Genomic DNA, 25957 nt, shown 5'->3' with positions numbered 1-25957 from the left:
AAAAAGTGAGGCATGAAATAATATTTAACAATTGTAAGGATTACTGGAAGATAACCTAAAATCTAGCATTTTGTTACGTAAATCAAAAATACACATGTAGACAACAATGTGTCATTACAGGATTAGGTGTCATTTTGAATGGTGAGTGTTGAAAAAGTAACGACTTGAGGTTATCCTTGGATAACCTTTTTCCCCCCCCCACACACATTTGGTTTACTTTGTGTAATGACATCTGCGTCCTCTAGATGGCAGCATGTATCTGCCTGCAAAGGGGACGCGGGCGTTGGCGGGGTGCCTTCAACCATAACGATGCCCCTCATAACAAAAACATCATCCACGGGCCCAGCAAATTGACACCTCAATCAGCTGATAAACGGACTCATCTCTGAGTCAGTAAATAGTCATGTCCCTGTGGTTCATTAAGTAGACACCTCCATGGGACAGCAAATAACCATCCCATCCTGGAGCCGGTGACATCACTGCATGGATAAATGAAAAACTTCCTTTGATCCAGTCAAAAGACATGTTTATGGGTCAGCAAATAGACACATCCCTTCCATCTAGTATATGGACAGATCCAGTTCCGGCGAAACCAGAAGTTTACAGATGCTGTATACAAAAACATTCACTTTTGTTTTCTCACTTGTTTTCTCCCTCAACTTCCTTGTAGGTCATTTAGGATTACCCAAATAATTTCTATTTGCTAAAATGACAGAATCACGAAACTTCTCATTTCAGATGGAGCGATAATACGTCCATGGTTAAGTAAATAGACATAATTTTCTGATCCAGTAAATAAATGATCCATGGGCCGAAAACGCATTTTTTCCATCTCTGGGCCTGTAAATAGAAAGCTCCCCTTGATCCAGTGAATAGACACACCCGTGTGCCGGCAAATGGACAACCTTTTTCCATGTGTTGGGTCTTTCTTGTGGGTGTTATGACGTCTGCGTCCTCTAGAGGGTGGCATTTATCGACCTCCCAGGTTTTTGGCTACCTGCTGAGGGAAAACCGTAATTTAAATGTCGCCCTTTCATCTTTTTCTCTCGCTCGCCCCAGCTGTAAGAGCAAGCGCAATTTGCGGTAGCGGTCGAGGTAGCCCTCACGTCACTTCCGCTTATTCCGCGACCGCCGCATCACGTATGCCTCAATCGAGGCAGCTGCCTTTGCCATTTCCTCCTTCTGCCGGGAGATGTCACAACTCCATTTGACCTGCTGCTGCTAACGTTTCTCATTCCACTGCATCGAACGTTTCTATAACGTTTCTTGTTGTTCGAATGATTATACATATATTTTTGTTAGTGCTCAATATACACGATTAAACTCTATAGAAGCATACAACGGGGGCGACATGGCTCAGTGGTAGAGTGGGCGTTTCCAAACCCTTAAGGTTGTGGGTTGATATCCACCCATTGCGACCATGTCGATGTGTCCTAGAGCAAGATAGTGAACAGACGAACAAACAATAAAATGCAATACAATTTAATTTACATAGCGCATTTCACAACAGTTACGCACTTTACATACAACAACAAAATAGCCAAAATACAACAAGTAAAATCAATAAATTAACACTAAACATTATATACAGTATAAGCAGACACCAGAAAACAGCTGAGAATTTGTCAGTGTCGGGTCGGATCAAAAGCCAGAGAATAGAAATGTGTCTTCAAACGGGTTTTTAAAAATGGACAGAGAGGGGGGCTTGCCTAACATCCAATGGAAGGTTATTCTGAAGGAAAGGACCAGACATGGTCGTTTTTTTACCCAAAAAACGCCTTACCATACATGCTCGCTTTTTTTCCCCACAAAAAAAACGCCTTACTATACATGGTTGCTTTTTTTTTTTTTTCACAAAAAACGCCTTAATATACATGATTTTTGTAAAAAAAAAAAAAAAAAAAAAAAAAGACCATGTATAATAAGGCGTTTAAAAAAAACAACTATGTATAGTAAGGCGTTTTTTGTGGAAAAAAAACGACCATGTATAGTAAGGCGTTTTTTTCTAAAAAAAAAACGATCATGTATAGTAAGGCGTTTTTTTTGTAGTAGAAAACAACAATGTAGTCAGGCGTTTTTTGTGAAAAAAACAAAACAAAAAACGATCATGTATAGTAATGAGTTTTTTGTGAAAAGAAACGACCATGTATAGTAAGGCGTTAAAAAAAAAAAAACCACAAAAAAACGATCATGCATAGTAAGGCGTTTTTTGTGAAAAGAAATTATCATGTACAGTAAGGCGTTTCATGCTCCTAAGGTTCCATGTTAGCAGATTAGTAGCTAAAGTTGTGACAGGAATGTTGAATAAATGATACTAATAAATTGTACTTTTAAAGTTTGCCAAGTAGTGAAATACAAACAGAAGCTTACCAAATAAAAGGTCTTAACAAGCATTTGTATTTGAAGGTACGACTCTACTTTCCTTATAGTACGTCAACACAAACACGCCGAGATCGCAACGAGACGTGTAAACAGTAACCTTGTTGAAATAGAAGCGCTCCGCATGATTTACAATAACGACTTGCCACGCAGTCTTTCTTCCCGAGTAAGGCTTCACTTCTCAGTGTGTCTCTGCCAGCACGCTGATAAGAGTCAGACTGCCCGCTTCCCCTGGCAGTTGCCACGGCAACCAGCATCTCAGCACAGAGCCCACAGGCGTACAAAAAAAAAATACACCAACAGGCCCCAGTTGGACCAGTAAATAGATCCGTCCCTGCCTGTGCTCCAGCAAATAGCCCCGTCCCTGGCCAGTCAATAGACGATGGGTTAGCAAATGAACACATCCATGGGCTATTAAATCCTACATCCTTTGGCCAGTAAATAGACAGATCCATGGGCCTGTAGATGACTGAGAGTAAAGTAATTTCCCGTAATGAGTCGTAATATATATGTATGAGAGTGTTGTCATCACAGCTTGGCAGAAGTTTGAAGATGGTCGAGTGTAAAGAGAAACTTTGATTCATGAGAAGTCTTTTCATTTGACATGTGAGTGACAACAATCAAATGTGCTTTTATTGTGGCGAGAAGAAGCAGGAACATGAATGATTGATGTTGAGGAAAAGAAAGAAGGCAAAAAAAAAAAAAAGAAGCTACTGGAAAGTTTGGACTTCACAGAAGTGCCAAGACTGACTCCCATCCAGTCCTCAATCTGTCAGGAAAGAAGTCAGCCTCTCCTCCATCTTTGTTGCGCTTCTCTTTCGTCTTTCTTCTCTGGTGCCAAATGTGCGGCTTTGCGAGCTTTTGGAAAAGTGAAAGTGGAGCAGCAGATTTGAGCCTTGCAGCGCAGGCGGCGAAATGCAGATGACGAGCAGGATGGACCGAGGCGCTAAGATGAAAAACAAAAACATACGCTTTATCCTGCGCTGAAAAACTGCCAAGCCGAGTTTTTCGCAAGTGTTTGGGACCAAAACGCGACAACCAAAAGCAGAAATTTGCAAAGGAGTCTTACAGTATAATTGTCTACATTCGTATTTTTAAAAACCAAATACAACCCAAACTATATCCCCGCGACACTTTCATATTTCAAAGTCAATGGTGGTGGTTGGTTGCCATGGCGGCGGGCGGAGTTGACTTGGCAGGAAGTAGCAAAAAAGTTAACATTTGCGCTTAACATACCCAGGGATGTGTCTATTTACTGGAACAGTGATTTGTCCCTCTAATGCCCAAGGACCGGTCTATTTACTGGGAGTAGGGATGTGTTCAGCCGGGGAAGTGTCTATTGTTTTGAAAGGATTGAACGATCTATTTTGGGCAATGGCACATCCACAGTCCCTAAAAAGTCAAGCGATGACAGCACAGTCCGACAGCAGGAAGATGGGACCGAGTCAGAGGAGTAATGCATGCCGACTGGGTGAATGTGTTGCTCGGCCAACACCAACACACGTCTGGCGCAGGAACAGGCAGCGGCAGGAAGTCAACGTAGAAGAAGAAAAAAAAAAAAAAAAAACGAATAGAAGTGTTTGCCAGCGTTTGCATAGCGCTGCCAACTTGTCGTGCTTGAAAGGTGGCAGCGACGCGAGCGGTCGCCAACACTTTCCTCACTCGTGTGTGAGTGGCGAGAAGCAGATGGCGACTGATATGGCCGATGTGTCTTAGTAAGTAGACACATCCATGGGCTAGAAAAGAGACGCATTTCTGGACTACTAAATAGACACATCCAGAGTCTGATTAATTGGCTCGTCACTGTCTGAGTACATCCCTGGGCCAGTAAATAGACACGTTCCTGTGATCTAGTCAGTAGACACATCTTCGGGCCAGTAAAGAAGCACATGTCTTTGATCAGGTATATAGACATGACCCCGGGCAAGTAAATAGCCACATCCCTGCGTCAGTAAATAGACAGCCCTGTAAAGGTGCCATCCATAAACCAGTAAATAGGCAAATTCATGGGCCAGCAAATAGACTTATCCACCGGTCAGTCAATTGAAACAAACAAGGACCGGTAAATGGATACGTCCCTGGGCCAGCAAATAGCCACATGCGTGGACCAGTAAATGGAAGCATCCCAGCAAAAGTGAGTAGCCACATCAGTAAATATCCACATCCCTGTGAGTGAGTAAATAGACAAAGTAAAAGACAGCAGCAGGAAGTCGACCGAAGGGAAGAAAAAAAAACCAAAAAAAAAAAACCACAAGAAATAATTGCCAGCATAAAGGCAGCGTTGCCAAGTTATAGCGTTTAAAATAAATGTGCCAGTGACGTGAGTGGTTGCCAACACCTTCCTCACCCATGTGCGAGCAGCAAGAAGCAGATGGTAACTATCTGCAACCGCACAAAAAAATGACAAACAGAAACTTCTCGAAAATGTTCTGCTTCCGTTTTAAATGTAAAAATAAATTCAGCACTGTTAGTAGTAATACAGCGAGAAAGAGAGGCTCCAAATCGACGGCTCGGCTGGGCGGGAAAAACGACACAACAAACTCTCCAATCGTAATCCTCTTTTTGCGTCTGATGCTAATATACTAACAGGCGCTAATATTTCCAAAGAGCTGACAACATACCTACGCCGCATGATGTCGTAATCTTCATCCCGGAGGAGCGGGACAATTTTGTTGAACGCATAGTGAACGTCAGTCATACTCACGACCGCACGTCCTCCTCCTGTCACGCTAAATGCTAAACGCTAAACGCTAGCTGCCATCCCGCAGGGAAAGGAAGGTTGGGGATTATTTCTTTTTTTTGTTGACTCTTAACGTACGCTGTCATCTGTCGCCGTCAACCTGGTTGGCGACAACATGGTTGACTTGCGTGACGTGCCAAGTGCAGGCGCTCATCAAATTTTAGCATGCCATGCTAACAGGGATACATGGCGGAATGAGAGAAGCAGTTTCAGTGTCTGTTTACTTGTTGTTTTTTAAGTCTATTTACTGGCACAAGAATGAGTCTATTTAATGGCCAGGTATGTGTCTATATAAATGGATCACAAGGATGTGTCTAATTACTGGCCCAAGAATGAGTCTGTTTCGTGGTCCAGATTCATGTCTATTAACAAAATCACGGGGATGTGTATATTTACTGGGCCATGGATCTATTTAATGAATCATGATGTGTCTAAATAGACACCATGTGGTAAATAGATGCGTCCCCTTTAGTCTCAGTCATGTGATCCAGAAAGTAGACACATCCCCGGACCAGTAAATAGACACGTCCAGGTCAATGTGCCCGAAATTTTTGCTTGATTATAAATCTGTCGTTTCCAGTTAATTTTACTGTGCATGTCTACATTTTATTTCCCATGTACTCAGAGATGTGTCTATTTACTGGGTTGTTTAGTTTGGGCTCTGATTTGAGAATTACTGTATTGTATTAGGATTCTCTCCCCTCACTTTTGCTCAAATCTTCCTGCATTTTTATCCCATGAAATGTACTTCACAATGGATGACATGCTTCCAGAACCTTCTGCTGCCAACACCCTGACATTCACCAGGGTGTGTACGTGTGGGTGTGTAACAAAGGTTTTGGTGCCGGCTAATGAAGGAGGAGCTTGACGGCTCTTTACCAGAAACTGTAGGCTGAACTTCTTTGACACTAATTGCTGGTATGCAGACACTGAGTGGACCAATCACAGCTCATTATCTATTCTCAAAGAGTGTGTGAGCATATGAGCGAGAGAGAGGGAGAGCGAGAGGGAGCGTGTGAGTACGAATGGGCTTTTTGGACTTTTTTTTAATGGATCCAGCCCATGATTCACTTTTTTTTCATTTTTTTCCCAATTTTTTTTTTCAGATCATAAATACAACGTAGTGTCAATTTTGATCCCTCGTCTGTTCACATTTTTTCTTTTGACCCAATCCTCCACTTTGTATGCCGCAATGTGTTTGTCACGGCAATTTTAAGGTAGCGTCAATTAATCGCAGATTGTTGCTATCGGCACTTGGGCTTGGTCGCGTTCCGCCGTGAATGTTGACAACATATTTACTACAGTTTTTAAAAAACTTTTTCTGTGTTTAGCTTCTTGGCTATTAGCCACTGTGCGTCATTTTGCTAACTCTGCTAGCTTGCTAGCTTTGACCCAATGGACAGTAAGGCTGCAACATGAAAAAAAAAAGTGCACTGTGAATACAGACGGAAAGTTTACTTAGTGCTTCAGTTTTGAAATTTTGTATAAATATGAAATCCTAAATGGAAAAAAAAACGAGCTAAATATTGAGAGCGGATGCGTGCGCGGGTCCGTGGGCGGTCTATGTTCTGGAAGGATAAGAGGCGACGAGCGCTTGAGCGAGAGTCTCTTTGACGTGGAAAACCTTCGGGCGGCCGCTCGACTCCTTTGATGATGCTTTGATTTTTTTTTTTTTTTTTTTTTTAAGCCGCTTTTCGACTTCTTTCCTTTCTGTGACTCCGCCGTGACTTCACCCCTCATGGTCACTTCATTAGGGACACCGCCTTCACGGATAAACATCAGACTGTTTTGTGCTTAAATCAAGCTTTTCATTAATTGATTGTGAATGATCGAAATATGAACATTTATCTAAACTTTTTTTTTTTAAAAACTCATGATGATGATAAGAAGGATATGATTAGATTTTCTAGGGGAGAAAATAGTGTTTGAAAAATTGTTACATTTTCCATATTGCATTTTAAAGTTAAAAAAAAAAGGCAGATTTCATTTTTAAATATATATTTTCAACAATGCTAAATGCTAATTCAAACTAAGAATTACAGAAAAACAAAATCATAAAAATGAAGACATTTTTATTTTGCAATTGAATGTTATTGCTAACTTAAGTTTTCCCCACTGTGGGATCAATAAAGGCATTCTTATTCTTATTATTCTTATTTTAAATGCAAAAGCAATTAAAATTTAATAAAAATTCTAAAAAAAATGGTTTTAATCTCTAATTGTAAAAGTTTTAATACAAAATAAAATGTAATGAAAAGTTCAATAAAAAAATTCTAAATTCTAAACAAGAAAAAAAAAATATTACATATACATATATATAAAAATTTGAACTATATTTCAAAATTAAGAATGAAGACCATTTTACCATCCAATTTGAAATTGAATTGAAGATATTCATCCAAATTTTTGTATGTAAAAAATTGGCATGAGCACCGGTGAAAAACTGCAGTTTGGTCACGATGAAAAGCTGGAAACATGCAAAAACATTTTAATGTGTAATCCAAAGATGTACATGTTGTACATGGGTTGCCATCGTTATCCAACAACCAGAGAGAGAAGCCAAAAAAGCAAAAAAGAAGTCCGATCTGTACAGTTTGCAGTGAGAGGCCAGCTGGAATGTTCCCTCTCGACAAAAACACCAACAACACGGCCAAGACACAAAAAGCTTCGCTTCGCTTTGCTTCGCTTCGCTTGGACGTCGGTCGCTCGGCCAACTTGTGCGCCACAGAGACGACGGCTCCCTCTGTTGGCCAACGGCTGCATAAGTTTTACTTTGTCACCGACCAAAACCAAAAATTTGGCGTTTACTGTACATGTCTTCTCGCCAAAAATAATAAAAATGAAAGAAAAGAAAAGAATGATGCCAAAAATGGTCCATTTCATCATTAATAAAGCAATTATATAATAGAATAAATTTTAAAAAACGCAAACGTGATTTATTTTCCAATTCTAAAATTTATTGTAAGGGCTGCAAATGAAGTTTTTTAAAAATAATCCATTAATCTGTCAATTATTTTCACGATTAATTGATGAATCAGATTAAAAAAAAGAAATTCCATCCCTTTATTAAAAAACTGCCACCGTATTATTCTTTTGATGATTAACGATTATTTAATGAATAAATGTGTTTAAATGTAAAAAAAAAAATAGTCCATTTTAATAATCAATACATTCTTTCTACTTTTGATCATTATTTAATTTGATTATAGTTCATTGATTATAGTTCATTTCATATGATTTTAGAACTTATTGTAGTTAATTAGCCAATTACATGACCTCAAAAAATCTTTTACTGGAAATTTAAAATGTAAACTTATTTTTATTCATATAATTAACAAAACATTGAATAAAATAAATATAATAAAATACTGATATAACAATTTATTCCAGTGTGTGAAATTGTCAAATTTAAAAAGAAATATATTCTAAATTAAAAAAATCAAAAATAAAAAGGGGGAAAAAAATAAAGTAAAAATAAATTCATTCTCATTTTTACCCTCATAATTGCGATAACCAATTAAAACAATTAATTAACCAATTATTCAACTGAATAAATATTTAACTGTTATTTTGCCAGCACTTATTCAATTATTTACAATAAATCATTTTGTCATTTTCTCATTAATAAAAAAAAAAAGATAAAAATTTAAGGGGAAACCGGCTGAATTAATTGCAAGACTCTTGATAACGTAAAAGGTCGGCGGGCCGCCTGTGACGCGCGCGGGCCGCACTTTGCCTACGCCTTCTCCAAATCGACCAATCAGAGCCAGCGCAAGCCAAAGACAATGTACAGAAAGGCACGTTTGACCTCAGTGTTCATGTGAGATTCAAGTGGAAGTCCGCGCCGCCGCCGCGCGTCCCAAATAAAAGCGTCCCTCCCGGTCGGGGGGGTGGGGGGCGGGGCGGTTCTCGGACCGGGCGCGCTCCCGCCCTCAGTCATCGCCGCCGCCGCCGCCGCCGCCGTAGAGGTCGGCCAGCTTGCGGAACCTGGGCCCCCAATCGCCGAGGTAGTCGTAGTCCTGGTCGGCGCAGCTGGAGGCCGAGTGCAGGCTGCTGAGCGAGCCGGCCGTGGAGCCGCCGCCCTCGTAGTCGAACACCAGCAGCGAGTCGTACGGCGGCGCCGTCGGGTCGTTGTCCGCCGCCTTCAGGCCCTGGAACAAAAGAGGCAAAGTTCAACCCGAACCGAGATCGGACCGTTTGTGGATTGTGAGCAAAAATCTCCAGTGAAATTACGCAAGTATTCAATTAATCGTTTCAACCGGAGTCAATGATATCTATCGCTGAATTGATTCATCGAATACTCTCAAATCACTACATTGTGATTCTTCAAAAGTGGACTACTAAATGATGTAAACATCGCTTAAGAGTGATCATATGAGTAATCGTTTCAGCTGTAGGGTCAACGGCATAGTCTGCTTAAAAATCCTGTTACAGTGATTAGGTAGGGAGTATTTGATTAATTGTTTCAGCCCAAGAGTCAACGGTTTAGTCGACTACTATATATACATACATGTCCCTACATACTGACTAGGGGGCAGTCAATTAATCATCGGCTTTAGCAAACTAAAGTCGACTATATAAAAATCCCTATGTAGTGATTAAGGAGTATTAAATGAATCGTTTCAAGCCTAGCGTCGACTATATAGTCCACTACGTAAAAATCCAGCGGCAGTAATTAGGGAGTATTCCATTAATCGTTTCAACCTTAAGAGTAAACTACAGTCCACTATATACAAATCATTACATAGTGATTAAGGACTATTTAATGAATCGTTTAAGCACTAGTGTCAACTATATACTTCACAACATCAAAAACACATTAGTGTGATCGGGAGTATTCGATTAATCGCTTCAGCCCGAGTGGCAGCTATATAGTCCATTATATTAAAAAAAATCCCTTTAAACCGATGAAAGTGTATTCAAACAACAGTTTCTGCCCAATAGTCAGCTGTTGCTATATGTATAAAAAAAAAAATCCAAATCTAGTGATTGAGAAGTATTCGATTCATCATTTTAGCCCAAGAGTCAACTATGCAGAAAATGGCCCCCCCGTGTCAAACTGCCCAACCTCCGCGTTAACCCGCCCGCGGAGGAGACCCGTCGCAGATGAACAAAGTCGCCGGAATGGAAAATTGTCGGAGAACTCCTTTCAGGGCTTTGGGCAATTTCTTGGTGAGCGGCAACAGCTGCTTTGATTGGATGGCCAAAGGGGGAGGGGCCAAGAGCCAGCGGGGACAACGATGAACGTGGGACAAGGGGGCGCGCGTGCATAAGACACACGCACGAGATTGACAGGAGACAAAGACGAGACGTACGGGAAAAAAACACAAACAAATTACACACGAGGCACATTTACGAGACACACACACACACGAACATAAGACACAAGCACTCACTCAAATCTTACACGCACATACGCACGTTTACACAAATGCACATGCGCGTGTACACGCATTTACACAAATACACACACACACAAGTCTTCCAATAATTGTGAAAAGCAATTTTTTTTGGGTGGGGGGGGCACAAATAATCAACATTTGGCCACTTAAGTGCAATCTTTGCAATCCTTCCTGTTGCACTGTGCTTGTTTTTGCATTCCGTGTGTGTGTTGCGGGAGATGAACAACAGGGGGCGCTGTGCACAAAAAAAAAAAAAAAAATTCTGCAGCAGGGAGGATTTGGGTCAGGGTGGACAAACGCCGCCAAAAGGAGATGCCATCGCACATGAAGACCAGTAGCGTCCATTTTCAAAGACGCGCACACGCGCGCACACGCGCAAACGTCAAAGCGACGGCGCCGGGGCCTGCCGGCGGCTCGGAAACGGAATGCAGGCGAAAAGCTGTCAAGGGTGTTTTGCGCACCTCGTGGATGAAGTCGCCGATGTCCCCGGGATGCGGCGCGGCCGACCTGAGCGGGTAGCGGTGCTCGTGGGGGAGGGGCCTCTCGTCCAGACGGCGGACGCCCGCCTTGGCGGCGCCGCGCTCGCCCTCCGCCGCCGAGTCGGGCTGCTGCAGCTGGCTCAGGTCGTAGTCCTGAACGCACGCAAAGCGCAAGGCGGAGTCACTCGCAGCGGAGCAGGCGCGCTTTCAAGAGCGACGGACGAGCCTGAGCCTGCCTCGGCGCCCTACTCCGAACGCCTGATTTGAAAAGCAGACCCCGCCTTTCAAGCTTAACTTGCAACCGGAGCCCAGGCAACCCAAGGCCTGGCTCAAAGCTTTCACTTGAAACCCCATCCTGAGTTTGGAATACAACAATCAAAACAAAGATGAAAAAAAAAAATAAACGTAAAAGGCATCAGAATGTAAAGTGACTTTTTTTTTCAATCAATTTTAATTTTGAATTGATTTTCTGAATTGAATAAAGTTGAGATGTGAAGTGAAACATGGATGACTTCACATGAAATGAAAAATCAAATAATTAAGAGGTAAATGGAAAGGGAAAAATTCAATGCCGTTAGAGTAATAATTCAATTGGAAACTTACAAAATTAATATCAATTCAAATATACAATTGAAAAAAAGTACAACAAATTAGATTAAAATGAAAAATGATATGACGAATAAACAAAATGGAATCCAAATGCCAAATAAAAATGATAATTAAATGAAATGTCTGGAGGACATGATTTCCTTTTTTTGGGGGCATCTTGTGACACTGGTTGTCGTGCCAACGCTGGTGAAAGGCGTGGTGTGAGGGAGGGGAGGGCAGGGCGCCCGGTGGGCGTACCTGGTCCTCCTCGCCGCCGCCCTCCTCGTCGTACTTGAGGATGTTGTCGCGCACGTCGTCCTCGGGATCGATGAGGAGCTGCTTGGCCTGCCGCTCTTTGTCGCGGCGCTTCATCCACACGCCCAGCAGCGGCACCGACACTGAGCAAGCACAGGCGACACTACTTTCAAACCCTAACTCCAGGTTTTAAACCCAACCCTAGTTTGAAACCCTAACCCTACCTTTAAACCCTTGTTGGAAACCCTAACCCTAGTTTGAAACCCTACTTCCAAACCCTAACCCTAGTTTGAAACCCTAGTTGGAAACCCTAACCCTACTTTGAAACCCTAGTTGAAAACTCTAACCCTACTTTGAAACCGTAGTTGCAAACCCTAACCCTGGTTTAAAACCCTAACCCTACCTTTAAACCCTAATTGGAAACCCTAACCCTAGTTTGAAACCCTAGTTGGAAACCCTAACCCTAGTTTGAAACCCTACTCTGAAACCCTAACCCTAATTTGAAACCCAACTTTGAAACCCTAACCCTAGTTTGAAACCCTAACCCTAGTTTGAAACCCTAGTTGGAAACCCTAACCCTAGTTTGAAACCCTATTTTGAAACCCTAACCCTAGTTTGAAACCCTAGTTGGAAACCCTAACCCTACTTTTAAACCCTAGTTGCAAACCCTAACCCTAGTTTAAAACTCTAGTTGAAAACCCTAACCCTAGTTTGAAACCCTATTTGCAAACCCTAACCCTGATTTGAAACCCTACTTTGAAAACCTAACCCTAGTTTGAAACCCTACTTGGAAACCCTAGCCCTACTTTTAAACCCTAGTTGCAAACCCTAACCCTAGTTTGAAACCCTAGTTGAAAACCCTAACCCTAGTTTGAAACCCTAGTCTGAAACCCTAACCCTAATTTGAAACCCTACTTTGAAACCCTAACCCTAGTTTGAAACCCTAGTTGGAAACCCTAACCCTACTTTTAAACCCTAGTTGCAAACCCTAACCCTAGTTTGAAACCCTAGTTGAAAACCCTAACCCTAGTTTGAAACCCTATTCTGAAACCCTAACCCTGATTTGAAACTCTACTTTGAAACCCTAACCCTAGTTTGAAACCCTAGTTGGAAACCCTAACCCTAGTTTGAAACCCTAGTCTGAAACCCTAACCCTAATTTGAAACCCTACTTTGAAACCCTAACCCTAGTTTGAAACCCTACTCTGAAACCCTAACCCTAATTTGAAACCCTATTTTGAAACCCTAACCCTAGTTTGAAACCCTATTTGGAAACCCTAACCCTACTTTGAAACCCTAGTTTTAAACCCTAACCCTAGTTTGAAACCCTTGTTGGAAACCCTAACCCTAGTTTGAAACCCTACTCTGAAACCCCAACCCTAATTTGAAACCCTACTTTGAAACCCTAACCCTAGTTTGAAACCCTACTATGAAACCCTAACCCTAATTTGAAACCCTAACCCTAGTTTGAAACCCTAGTTGGAAACCCTAACCCTACTTTTAAACCCTAGTTGCAAACCCTAACCCTAGTTTGAAACCCTAGTTGAAAACCCTAACCCTAGTTTGAAACCCTATTCTGAAACCCTAACCCTGATTTGAAACTCTACTTTGAAACCCTAACCCTAGTTTGAAACCCTAGTTGGAAACCCTAACCCTAGTTTGAAACCCTAGTCTGAAACCCTAACCCTAATTTGAAACCCTACTTTGAAACCCTAACCCTAGTTTGAAACCCTACTATGAAACCCTAACCCTAATTTGAAACCCTAACCCTAGTTTGAAACCCTAGTTGGAAACCCTAACCCTACTTTTAAACCCTAGTTGCAAACCCTAACCCTAGTTTGAAACCCTAGTTGAAAACCCTAACCCTAGTTTGAAACCCTACTTTGAAGCCCTAACCCTAGATTGAAACCCTAACCCTAGTTTGAAACCCTAGTTGGAAACCCTAACCCTACTTTGAAACCCTACTCTGAAACCTTAACCCTAATTTGAAACCCAACTTTGAAACCCTAACCCTAATTTGAAACCCTAACCCTAGTTTGAAACCCTAGTTGGAAACCCTAACCCTACTTTTAAACCCTAGTTACAAACCCTAACCCTAGTTTGAAACCTTAATTTGAAACCCTAACCCTGGTTTGAAACCCTAGTTGAAAACCCTAACCCTACTTTTAAACCCTAGTTGCAAACCCAAACCCTAGTTTGAAACCCTAGTTGAAAACCCTAACCCTAGTTTGAAACCCTATTTGCAAACCCTAACCCTAGTTTGAAACCCTAATTGGAAACCCTAACTCTAGTTTGAAACCCTACTTGTACAATCCATGTAATTGTTTTAATTTGTAATAAATCTGAAAAAATTAAAATGAAACATTTTTCATGTCACCCTAACCCTAGTTTGAACCCTACTCTGAAACCCTAACCCTAATTTGAAACCCTACTTTGAAACCCTAACCCTAGTTTGAAACCCTACTTTGAAACCCTAACCCTAGTTTGAAACCCTACTATGAAACCCTAACCCTAATTTGAAACCCTACTTTGAAACCCTAATCCTAGTTTGAAACCCTATTTGGAAACCCTAACCCTAGTTTGAAACCTTAATTTGAAACCCCAACCCTGGTTTGAAACCCTAGTTGAAAACCCTAACCCTACTTTTAAACCCTAGTTGCAAACCCAAACCCTAGTTTGAAACCCTAGTTGAAAACCCTAACCCTAGTTTGAAACCCTATTCTGAAACCCTAACCCTGATTTGAAACTCTACTTTGAAACCCTAACCCTAGTTTGAAACCCTAGTTGGAAACCCTAACCCTAGTTTGAAACCCTACTTTGAAACCCTAACCCTAGTTTGAAACCCTACTTTGAAACCCTAACCCTAGTTTGAAACCCTACTATGAAACCCTAACCCTAATTTGAAACCCTACTTTGAAACCCTAACCCTAGTTTGAAACCCTATTTGGAAACCCTAACCCTACTTTGAAACCCTAGTTTTAAACCCTAACCCTAGTTTGAAACCCTTGTTGGAAACCCTAACCCTAGTTTGAAACCCTACTCTGAAACCCCAACCCTAATTTGAAACCCTACTTTGAAACCCTAACCCTAGTTTGAAACCCTACTTTGAAACCCTAACCCTAGTTTGAAACCCTAGTTGAAGACCCTAACCCTACTTTTAAACCCTAGTTGGAAACCCTAACCCTAGTTTGAAACTCTAACCCTGGTTTGAAACCCTAGTTGGAAACCCTAACCCTGGTTTGAAACCCTAGTTGGAAACCCTAACTCTAGTTTGAAACCCTACTTATACAATCCATGTAATTGTTTTAATTTGTAATAAATCTGAAAAAATTCAAATGAAACATTTTTCATGTCATCATTATGGAATGTTTTGCGTAGAATTTTGAGGAGAAAAACAAAATGGAATACGGCTGTAAAGATAAGAAAATGTGGAGGGAAAGTGAAGGATTGTTGAAGGCTTTCCTTGACTTTGTGATGAAGTTTGTCCTTTTTACCGAGCAACACGATGATGCAGATGAGGATGCCGATGACGGCGCCCATGCCCAGCCCGGCGGCCATGACGCGCTGCACGTCCACGCAGTCGCCGTGGCGGTCGCAGCGGCAAACCTTGACGCGCAGGTACGACGTGTTGGACATGGGCGGGTTGCCCGAGTCGGTGATGCCGACGGGCACCTCGTAGACGCCGCGCGCCAGCGGCCCGCCGCGCAGACGCAGTTGAGCGTGCTCACCTGCCGCAGAACGACATTTTGGTGACAAGTTAAGCATGGAAACGAGATATTTTGCCAGGAGGGCTTTTATTACACATATATATTACTATAATTTATTGTAATTTTTGTCAATTTTTTGATTTGTGGATTGGATGAATTAAGCAGCAGTTTTGACGCAACTCAGGAGGCGGCCATTTTGTTAGTACAAGTACAGTACAAGGCAAAATGGCCGCCCAGCCCCGCGAGATGGATAAAAACAGATGGATTTTTATGCTTAATCCCACAACTCTAATATTAATCAGAATACGGCGTTGAGGCTAGTGGGGGCGCATAGAACAGATTATTGTCAAGAAAACCTTTCACAAGAACATATTAGCCTAGCATATTTAGCCTTAAAAGGGCAACGTTTGCCCATTACAACACAAAGCCATATTAGTTGATGTCATGTTTTGCCACTAAAACACTTCAGAAAAAGGCTCTTTTAAGCCACAAAAGTATTATATTCCATTTTCAAAGGCAATCAAACTCATTTTTTAATCATAAAAAGTCTGCATTAGGCTATGTCATGTTTACCCACCAAAACACAAGTTTTGATTAAAAAAAGGCTCCATTAGGTGATGAAAAAGGTATATTTGGCCTAAAAAAAACAAGAAACTCACAATGACAACATTTATTAATAAAATGTTATTAAAACCTGACTTATACTAAAAAAAAAAAAAGTCAATTAAATGCAATATTTTGCCTTTTACGTTAGCATTTGCTCACAACATGGCTACCTTAGAATTTGGAGTTGTTAGGTTTTGCCACTAAAACACTATTTGTTCAGAAAAAAAAGGCTTTATTAAGCCACTAAAGATTTTGATTTAAAACAACTTTTGATGACAAAAATTCTACATTACGAGATGAAAATGCTTTTTTTCCCCCACTAAATCATGTTTTTAATCACAAAAGCCAACATTAGACTTTAAAATCGCCCTTTTGTTTGTTCATAAAAATGTTTGTTTGAATAAATGTTTTGCCAGTAAAACAGTATTTGGCAGAACAAAAACGCGCCTGCTCACCGCTGAGTCGGCCGAGCGTCCAGTTGCGTCGCACGTCGGACGGGCGGGTGGGCAGCTCGAACGCGAAGGGCCCGGCATTGGAACCGAGGTCCGGGTCGATAGCGGTGATGTTGATGCCGCCGCCGGCCTCTGGCCTCTCGCACATCTCCACCTCCGGAGGGAAGACGTTCGGCGCATTGTCATTGATGTCCACCAGGTACAACTGGAGGGTGCCCGTACCGCTGGCAGGGGGCACACCTGCGCACACAAAACACACAAAGATCACACACACATACACACACACACACACACAGATTGTGTTAGGGAAGCTGGCAATTTGGCATTCCCGGGCACAGGCAGAGGAAGCACGGTTGTGACATTCCGTTCCTCTCCGGCTATTTTCCATTTTCAACGGACAATGGTTTTTTCTCCGACTCGAAAGAACGATTATGAGCAGAACCAGAGGAAGAATTTGGGAACATGGGGAATAAATGCAAGCATTGTAGGCAGTGGAGACTACAGAAGCGTTGCCCCCGGCAAGGCGGACGAGGGGATGAGACCAACAAGACGACAAGCGTGGCGTCGGCAACAGGAAAAATAACAGAATGGGATCAAGCCATGTGAACGACCGCATGAAAGTGTCTCATGAACGTGGCAACAATCAATCATGCATTATTCCCAAAGTAACGGCGCGCTGCCGTTAGCTCAAAATGCTAACACGAGGGCGAGTTCTCAAATGGCACAGTCGTGAATTTCTCAAAACAATCACCACGAAAAACAATGTACATGTACTACAGCATCGTAAAATAATGCTGTTAGCTCAAAATGCTAACGAGAGGCCAAACGCCATTTGAATGCGGCGAAAATCAACGAGAGCACGTTTGTCGGCTCTCCTTGTGGTTGTTTGTGTCGTCTCACCGTTGTCGGCGGCCAAGAAAGTGATGTTGTACAGATTGTTCTTGACGTACGGCGATTCGCGGTCCAGAATGGCGATGGTGGAGATGCGCCCGTTGACCGGGTCGATCTCCAGCCAATTGGCGGGGTCAAACATCTTGGAGTACCTGGGGCGGTCGGGGGGCGAGAAAGCTAGCTGTTAGCCGTGGCTAATTTCAGTCATACACTGCTACCAAAAAAAACAAAAAAAAAACAAAGAAAGAGAAGACATTTAAAAAAAAAAAAAGAGGCTCGATAATTAGTGCGGCTACATCCGTAGAAATGTTTCATTCTCGACTTTTGACTATTTCTGGTTAAACCACACCTAGTCACTTGTTCCAGACAATAACAACTTAAAAGGAGCATAAAAACACATTGAATGTAAAGTAAAGTAAGTTAAAGAACATGACTAGCTACATTGTACGACACATTCCGAGGGAATCCGTTCAAAATGAGCCACCGAGAGTTTCAAACACAGTTCTTTCAGTTTCAAATGATTTCTGAAGGCTATTCCCAGAAAGTGGAGCGGAGCATGAGAACGTCTTTTGTTCAAGCTCAGTCCCGCAACTCGGAGCAGAATAAATTCTAAAAGATCTTTCAACAATCAGAGAGCATATGTAACCCGGGAGCATAACCGCAATCTTTTTGCACATTAGCACATTTGGTTGACTCCGCTCAACCTATTTCCCCAATGAGCTAGCGCTTTGCCAAATTTCCAAATTCGTCAAAAAAGAGCTTTCAAGCCGTTGACTGCTACTCACGGTTCAGGTTTACTGTCAAACCAAACATAAAACTAAGAGAATTACACGTGTACATAGGGCAAACCCAAGACGTAGCCTTTATTCCCCTAACGCGATGCTAACGCTAACACAAAAGTGACTGACATTTGAACACAAACAGTGCAGTCACACAATTAGACATTCAATACACCATTATTCATTCACAGTCATTTCATATATTCTTGGTCCTCTGTGAGGAGCTAAGATGTCGATATTGTACACGATATACTAATCGTGTGTTCCCTTGATTTTCTGAGCACGACTAACTGATGCTGTTAAGACGCACTGACGGGTCAACGCTGCTCGGCGGAAAACGAGGCATCGCAAACCCCCTCGTGGCACACGGCGAGTGCGTTTGAGTGGCCATGCGCCTTTTGCCAGCCGCCCATTGGCGGTTGCTAGGCAACAAAGACGGGAGCGCTCCATTTAGAAGCAAACGGTCGGAACCGGCGCAGACGTCCTGGAGGCGCAACTGGCAAACCCGCTAGTCTGGGATCGGTTTTTGAAAAAAAAATTGAAGAGGGTCTTATCTACGCCGGGAGGCAACATTTTGACCAGATGTGAGGAGTGTGAAAAGCTCCGAGACGGACGGATTTATTCACTCAAGGAGAGGGAAGGTAAAATGTAAGAAACGCACTCCACAACCACAATCCGGCAGTTTGACACATCGGAAAAGCATCATTGGCGCCAAAAAGAAAGCTCTTTGCTCCAATTTTTTTTATCACTGCGGCGGTATCGGTGAGTGCTCAAAGAATGAATACTCGTACTGCTACCGGCCTGCAAAAAAAATGGTATGGAACATCCGTTGTAAAAGGCTACAAAGTGACTGGCAAAGCCGCAGCCCAACAGCAGAGAGCCATATGTCAAATGCCACTATCGGAAAATGAAATGCTGCCAGCAGCTGTAAAAGCACAACTGCTTAAAAACCTGGCTGCAAAAAGCCGCGACCCGACTGCAAAAAGCCACAACCTGATGGCAAAAGGCCAAAACTTGACTAGAAATAGCCACCGACCGTCCTGGAACACGCCACAAGCTGAAAATAAAAGCGCAGCCTGCTAAAAGCTTCAAATCGAGGGCAAAAAGCTACAACGCACCTGCAAAAGGACAAGCGTAAGAAGCCAAAGCTGACAGTAGGGCTGCTCGATTATGAAAAAAAAAAAGATGAATCACGATTATTTTGGTAATGATAGAAATCAGGATTATTCAAACGATTATTTATTTTTTGGTACAAAACAAGAACATTTTTAACCATAGAAAATATAAGGACAAATACATTTCTAAGTTCCTTTTGGACCAAACAAAATGATCAAATTAGTTATTATATAATAAAAAAGGTGCAAATGTACAAATTCAAGTATGATTTCCTTGTGTAAACAAACATAGAGCGTTGGGATATGAATGCATATTAATAGGGACGTAACAATTAATCGAAAATCGATGCGACCGGATTAATCAATTTAGCGATTTGATTCATTGAAAATTGAGTTGATTAAATTCATCAAGTAAATGATGTCTTGAAATGTTTTTTTTCATTCCAGATGCATAGCACATTTTGAATGTGTGGATCGAATTGATCGCCAAACATGATTGCGTATTGCGTTCGTGGATGGCTGCAGAACCACACTAGTGCACAGAGACAAGCGCGGTAGCAATTTTAAAAAAATCGAATCGAAAATCGGGAAATGAAAATCGAAAGTCGAATCGAATCGGCGCTTGAGTGAATCGTTACATCCCTACATATTAATAATCATTTCTTACGATTATGCCAATTCGTGGAGTGTAATAATGGGAATTGTAATTGAATATGGATTGATCGCACAGCCCTAGCTGACAGTAAAACATCAGAATCTGATGGCGAGACAACCGAGCACAAAAGGGAAAAAAAAAAAAAACAACCCAAAAACACAAGCAGACCGTGCATAGCCGCAACCCGCCCGGAAATTCTCACCGGATGGTCTGCCTCATGAAGCGGTCGGGGTCCTGCGCCGTGAAGGTGGTGAGCATGGAGCCGGCGGGCATGCCCTCGTCCAGCTTGATGGGTTTGGGATTGGGGCTGAACTCGGGGCTCTCGTTGAGGTCCAGGATGCGGATGGAGACGGTGGCGGTGGACTGGCGGGGCGGGTGGATGCCGCGGGCCAGCGGGGCCTCGTTTTCCGCCTCGACGTTCAGAACGAACGAGCGAGTCTGCTCAAAGTCGATGGGCTGCAGAGGAACACGCGACGCAAATCAGCGCCGCGCGGAGCGCTCGGTTAGGGGTCCGGGGGGCCTCTCACCTTGACCACGGTGAGGAGCCCCTCGTTGGTGCCGGGGTCGGTGGGGATGGAGAAGCGGCCGGCGGGGTCTCCGCCGACGATGCGGTAAACGGCGTTCCAGGCCGAAGAGTGCGGCTGGTCCTTGTCCGTCACCGTCAGGTTGGTCACGATCACGTTGACCAGGTTCTCGTGGACCTCGCCGAAAAACTGCGGTAGGCGTCGCCGGATGAGCGGAGGAAACCGTTGCGGACGTGGCGGTTGAAGACGGGGCGGGGGGGGGGGGGGGGCGACCGGACGTACCGTGTCGGTGGTGAATTCGGGCGGGTTGTCGTTGACGTCGGTGATCCTGATGACGGTGGTGGCGGTGTTGGAAAGGCCGTAGGTGGGGTTGCCCTCCATGTCGGTGGCTTGGATGATCAGCGTGTACTGGGACACTTTCTGAAAAACAAACGCAAGCGCGAAGAACTCAGCATGAGAGGTGACGTGGTACGATTCGGTCCGATTATCGGCTCACTTCGATGACCACGCGACGAGATTCAGTCCAGTGGAATGAAATCCATTCCAATTACCACGTGGAAATATATGACTGACTCTCATTGCTATGACACAAGCTGTTTCACGCCAATTACAATGCCCGATTATCCAAACCATGATTTATTTTGGGGTACAAAACAAGAAAATATTTAAAACGTAGAAAATGTGAAAAAGATCATACATTTCTTTGAAACGCTATAATTATGCAAGTTACTTTGGGACCAAACACAGTTGACGAAATGAGTTATAAAATAAAGTGCAAGCGGATACATTTCTTTTTGGATACAAACAGTGGATATAAACGCATATCAATAATCGTTTTTTTACAATGATGCCGATTTTGTCATCACGGAGTGTAATCATCGTAATCGTAACTGAATTTGGATTCCTTGCGCAGCATGCGAGCCCCGCCACGGTGCGACTCGCAAACGGGCGTCCGCCGTCTCCATCTTTTTGACGGCCGCGCGCTGGCATGCAAAAGGCAAATAGCGAGAACATTTTGCCGGCTCGACTGGTGTTGGATTGTGACAAAAAAAAAAAAAAAAAAAAAAAAAAGACACAATCTGTCTTAGCGCTGCGGGAAGCGCTGCGGGCCAGACAGACGCTCACAGGCGGAGACTCCATATGGCCAACGCGCACCCCCACCTAACCGTCTCCCCAACCCGCACACGCGCGCGCGCACAGGCGCGCACACACCTCGCGGTCCAGGCCCGCTGCCACGGAGATGATGTCGCCCGTCTTGTTGTTAATGGTGAACATGTTGGAGGACGGGCTCTGGGGACTCTGAGTCAGGATCTTGTATCGCAGCATCCCGTTGGCCGTCTTGGGATCGTCCTTGTCCACCGCCGTCACGGTCATCACAAAGGTCCCTGCGGGCGAACAAGAGAGCATGTTTCAAAAAAAAAAAAAAAAAGACCAAAAAGTAATGGACCGAAATGCAAACAGAAAAAAATCGTAAACATTTACGCTAGCAACGATATTGGTCAAGTAGACACGTGGGAGAGGTTCCCGCCCAGTTTGTCTGCGAAATTTACGTTGGTCTCATCATTTCATTTGCCCCGCCAAAGCAAACCTTGCGCATCACCTTCGATCATTCTTGCTAAAACCGCACCAAATTTGACATTTTCATATGTAATAAATACAAATGTTCTGAGACTGCAGCTTTTTTTCTAACCAAACCCCCTTTTTTTACAGTAACTTCAACAATTATTATCCTTGACTTGTGATTTAAAAAAAAAAAAAAAAGTTATTCATTCATTTGTTGCGTTTGGCAGGCAGTACGGGGAACTCTTGGAACTTTGAAAACGTTGACGTTTGGATGTGTAGAGCTAACGTAGCAGTTGTTTGAAGGTATGCAAATATTGGAACGTCCACGCTATTTTTTTTTCATTAGCTCTTCTATGGAATTTCCCATTGCAATGTTAGCATTAAGCTAGCAAACTTTAGTCAGACGGGACAATCTTTTGTTTTAAGGACAATCTTTTGTTTTAAGTGAAATTCCACAGTCGGACGACTTATTTGGTAAACTGCGCCAGCGAGTAAAAGTGTGTGTGTGTGTGTGTGTGTGTGTGTGTGTGTACCCGGCTTGGAGCCCTCGGGCACGGTGCCGTTGAAGACGGTGTGCGTGAATTCAGGCCGGTTGTCGTTCTGGTCGATGACGTTGATGTGGATCTCCACGGGCGTCTCCACCTGGTTGCCGTTCAGGTCGACGGCGTGCGCGCGTAACTGTGCACAACAAACACACACGCGCACCCACCCACACACACACACACACACACACACCGCGAGGCTACAATTAGCATTAGTGGCTCTGTGAGGTCCCATTAGCGGGATTTGTTTTGTAGATTTGTGAGGGCGAATATGCGATGCGAAGACCTTCTTGAAAAATTTGCAGTCATTATTCTTGGGCCAAATTTGCATCGTCAAAAATTCACCAACAGCCGTCTTGGTCATGCTCCCTGATTTTTAATTTGAGAAAATTCAGCCCCCCGAAGCCAGTTTCACTTGGCTAACAGGATTTTGTACGCATTCCTATCATGAGTAGACCCACCCAAAAGTCTCAAGAAGCCAAATAATCACTGCTTTGTACGTAACGTTCACACTAAACTAAACATAAAAAAAAAAAGAAAATTGCACATTGCACTTTGTGCATGTGCATGTAAACACAACAATATAGTTTCCACAACTTAACCGCTATAATACAATGGGAAACTCAATTGGCACACGTGCTAACAATTAGCATTTTCAGACCCTCTTTTACCCTAGCGTTTGCAAAAAAATGTGACAAAAAATATAAATAAATTCCTGGGATTGAATGGCCGGACTGTGGAAAGACAAATACATACGTCAATGGCAGTGAATGAGTTAAGGAGCGGATATTGGACGACAAACATCGCATCAACACATGTAGCCCGATAATACTGTACAACAATACTCACAGGCATATATTCTCTATCCTCTGTAAAGAACAACTGATATCACTGCTGCACTGAGAAGCCAAGAGAGGAACTGAGCTGAGAGGAGCAGCACAATTTGTGTTTACGGAGAAAGTGTGACAAAAAAAAACAAAAAAAACGGTGCGATTGTTTTCATTCTACTGGATGATGTATCTAATATTCTTTTGCCTCGTGTTTACCGATTCACTTCATGTAAATTTGCGACCGTTTTTTTTTTTTTTTTTTTCAAAGCACAAAACCAGCCATCAGCATAGTCACGCACGCTTGTCTCTCAGCATCGGCATCAAAAAGGTACAAAAGAGCAGTGCGAATGCTTGACTCTCAGCATCGGGCCAATTAGACGCGGACCTGGCCTGCCTTGTTGTTGTCAGCAGCCGGATGAATGCGTTTGGCGTGAAAAAAAAATAAACAAATAAAAAAAAGGGGACACATTTGATGAATAAAACTATCGGCTGGTCGGCGACCCTCGGCCAGTAATTTGTCTAGGGCGTCGTCCCCCTCATGAATAAAGATAGGCGCGCCCATCTCGGCGCACACTTCTGACAACTACATCCAGCGTCATGAATATTCATCGGGCGGCTTAAATGCAAATGGGCGTGCTGCGACTCCAGATTTGCGCTCCCCGGTGCTCCGCCGCGCAGCTTCCCATCAAAAGGTTACGCTCGCTCCCCGGCGAGGCGGGTGACTGCGCTAGACGTCGTCAGACTCCACTTTAAGGCGAGCGTCTTCTTCATCTTTTTCATCTCCAAGCATGAGAGGGAATTTCTTGCGCCCAGCTCGGCAGCCTCGTCGAAAATAAAGCAGGATGGCTGAGACTGGACTCAGCCGAATTGCTATTTCGCTGTTTGTGGTTCATTAACTATTTTGCTACGCCTCCCATTTATTTCGGGTGCAATTCCTCTGTTGACCACAAGATGGCGGGACACTGTTGTGGAGTAAATAAAGTAGAAGAACGAAAACAATTAAGTATTTGAAGCTCACCCTCATTTTTTTTTTCTTTAAATGATTGACTCTGACAGCCTCTTAAATCCTGCTTTTTACGCCTACAAAAAAAACCAACGGCTGTATTTTCCAATGTACATATTTGGGCATTTCACTACACTGTTTGTACAGTATTTTTGTCTGATCCTTTGCTCTCTCTCGCTCTCTCTCTCAATCTCTGTTTTTAAATGTGTGGTGTCAAGTGAACCTCATGGTGGCGCTAAAACGTTCATGTCCACTAGCACGGGTAGAGTACTAGTGCTGTGGATTCATTTTGCTTTCACCGTTACCGTTGAATAGGGCGACGGGGAAGCGGAAGCAACATTTTACTGGCCGCGGGCTAAATGAACGTGCTCGGGTGCGGGTGGTGGTGCGCATGGTGAGCAGAGAGTCATGATAGGCTGGGCTTTTGCCAATGAGTGTTTTACGGGTCAACATGGACCAGTGAATGAATAATGACCGAGATGTTTCACAAGGGCCTTGTCAGCGCCGACCGGGCCCTTAAATGAACAAAACCCAGAAAGGCGGCTGGGCACTCCGCGTACACAAGACTCACATGAAAGTTGGGAATGTGCTCGCGGTCAAGAGGCTTGGTGACGGACAGCTGACCCGAGATGGGATTGATGATGAAGATGCCCGTCGGGGGCTGGTCGGCGCCGGGACCCGTCACGCTGTAGCGCAGCATCCAGCTCTTGTCCCGGTCCGATCGAATCTGCGGCATAGACGGAGGGAAGTGACGCGCGGGGCGAGGTCCTGCTAATCGGTGTTTCGGATATTTTTTTTCCGTGTGAATGAATACAAATATAAAGTTCATCAAATGTAGCGTGCAAGGTTTCCTCTCCGGCAGGGATTCCTGTCGGTTGCCACGGCAACAGTGGCTCGCCTTCACGTGTCAGAATTTATGTTGCGTTTGGTTCCCAAACAGGATGGAGCCGTTTTCCCTCGCAGGCTCTCCATCACTTTGGGATGAATAATGCAAATGTACATGAGGCCCGCTGGGCCCGGCGGCGCGGACGCTCGGAGCGAGGGTTAACCGCCACGCCTAGGGGGTGCGCTTTGAGTTGCGCATCGCTGCAACTGTCACACTGCATTAAATTGTTAATACCCAGAAAAGAACAAGGCTTTCCTCATGATGATCTGTCCCTTTTTTTTTTTTTTTTTTTTTTTTTTTTTTTTCACGTGAGTGTGAACGATCGGGACACACTTGTTCATGAATCGGTGGTTGGACTAGAAACCTTGTAACCCTTTTCCACTGCGCAGAACCTTCTCTGTTCAACATACTCCTCGTATTTACTTGATATTTGACAACAAAAACACAATGTTTAAAAAAAAAAAAAAATGCAATAGTTGACCACGAAAAAGTTGTATTTTGAGACCAAAATGCTCTATTTTGCCACGAAAACACACATATATATATATATACACATATAATA

The 25957-nt window shown here is 43.3% G+C and overlaps 1 protein-coding gene across 6 annotated transcripts in view; it reads right to left on the bottom strand.

Annotated features, from left to right (window-relative positions):
- Positions 1-7591: 7591 nt before the first annotated feature.
- LOC147139165 (cadherin-2-like) overlaps positions 7592-25957 on the bottom strand; it is a 108146-nt gene continuing 89780 nt past the window's right edge. For all 6 annotated transcript variants that reach the window (XM_086047392.1, XM_086047393.1, XM_086047390.1 and 3 more), the window contains 12 exons: positions 25081-25236; positions 22668-22812; positions 21784-21956; positions 20854-20991; positions 20575-20760; positions 20250-20503; positions 17508-17650; positions 16611-16847; positions 15337-15570; positions 11847-11986; positions 10983-11153; positions 7592-9270 (listed from right to left, as the gene is read on the bottom strand). In XM_086047392.1, coding sequence (XP_085903518.1) covers positions 9052-9270; positions 10983-11153; positions 11847-11986; positions 15337-15570; positions 16611-16847; positions 17508-17650; positions 20250-20503; positions 20575-20760; positions 20854-20991; positions 21784-21956; positions 22668-22812; positions 25081-25236 — 2196 coding nt within the window. In that variant the 3' untranslated portion in view covers positions 7592-9051. The remainder of the gene's footprint in view (positions 9271-10982; positions 11154-11846; positions 11987-15336; positions 15571-16610; positions 16848-17507; positions 17651-20249; positions 20504-20574; positions 20761-20853; positions 20992-21783; positions 21957-22667; positions 22813-25080; positions 25237-25957) is intronic.

The sequence above is a fragment of the Filicampus tigris genome, chromosome 12, assembly GCF_054856515.1.
Source record: "Filicampus tigris isolate MCC_2025a chromosome 12, RoL_Ftig_1.0, whole genome shotgun sequence".
In the NCBI taxonomy this organism is placed as follows: domain Eukaryota; kingdom Metazoa; phylum Chordata; class Actinopteri; order Syngnathiformes; family Syngnathidae; genus Filicampus; species Filicampus tigris.
Note: the sequence above shows the minus strand (reverse complement) of the source record. Positions and strands in the feature narration are given on the sequence as shown.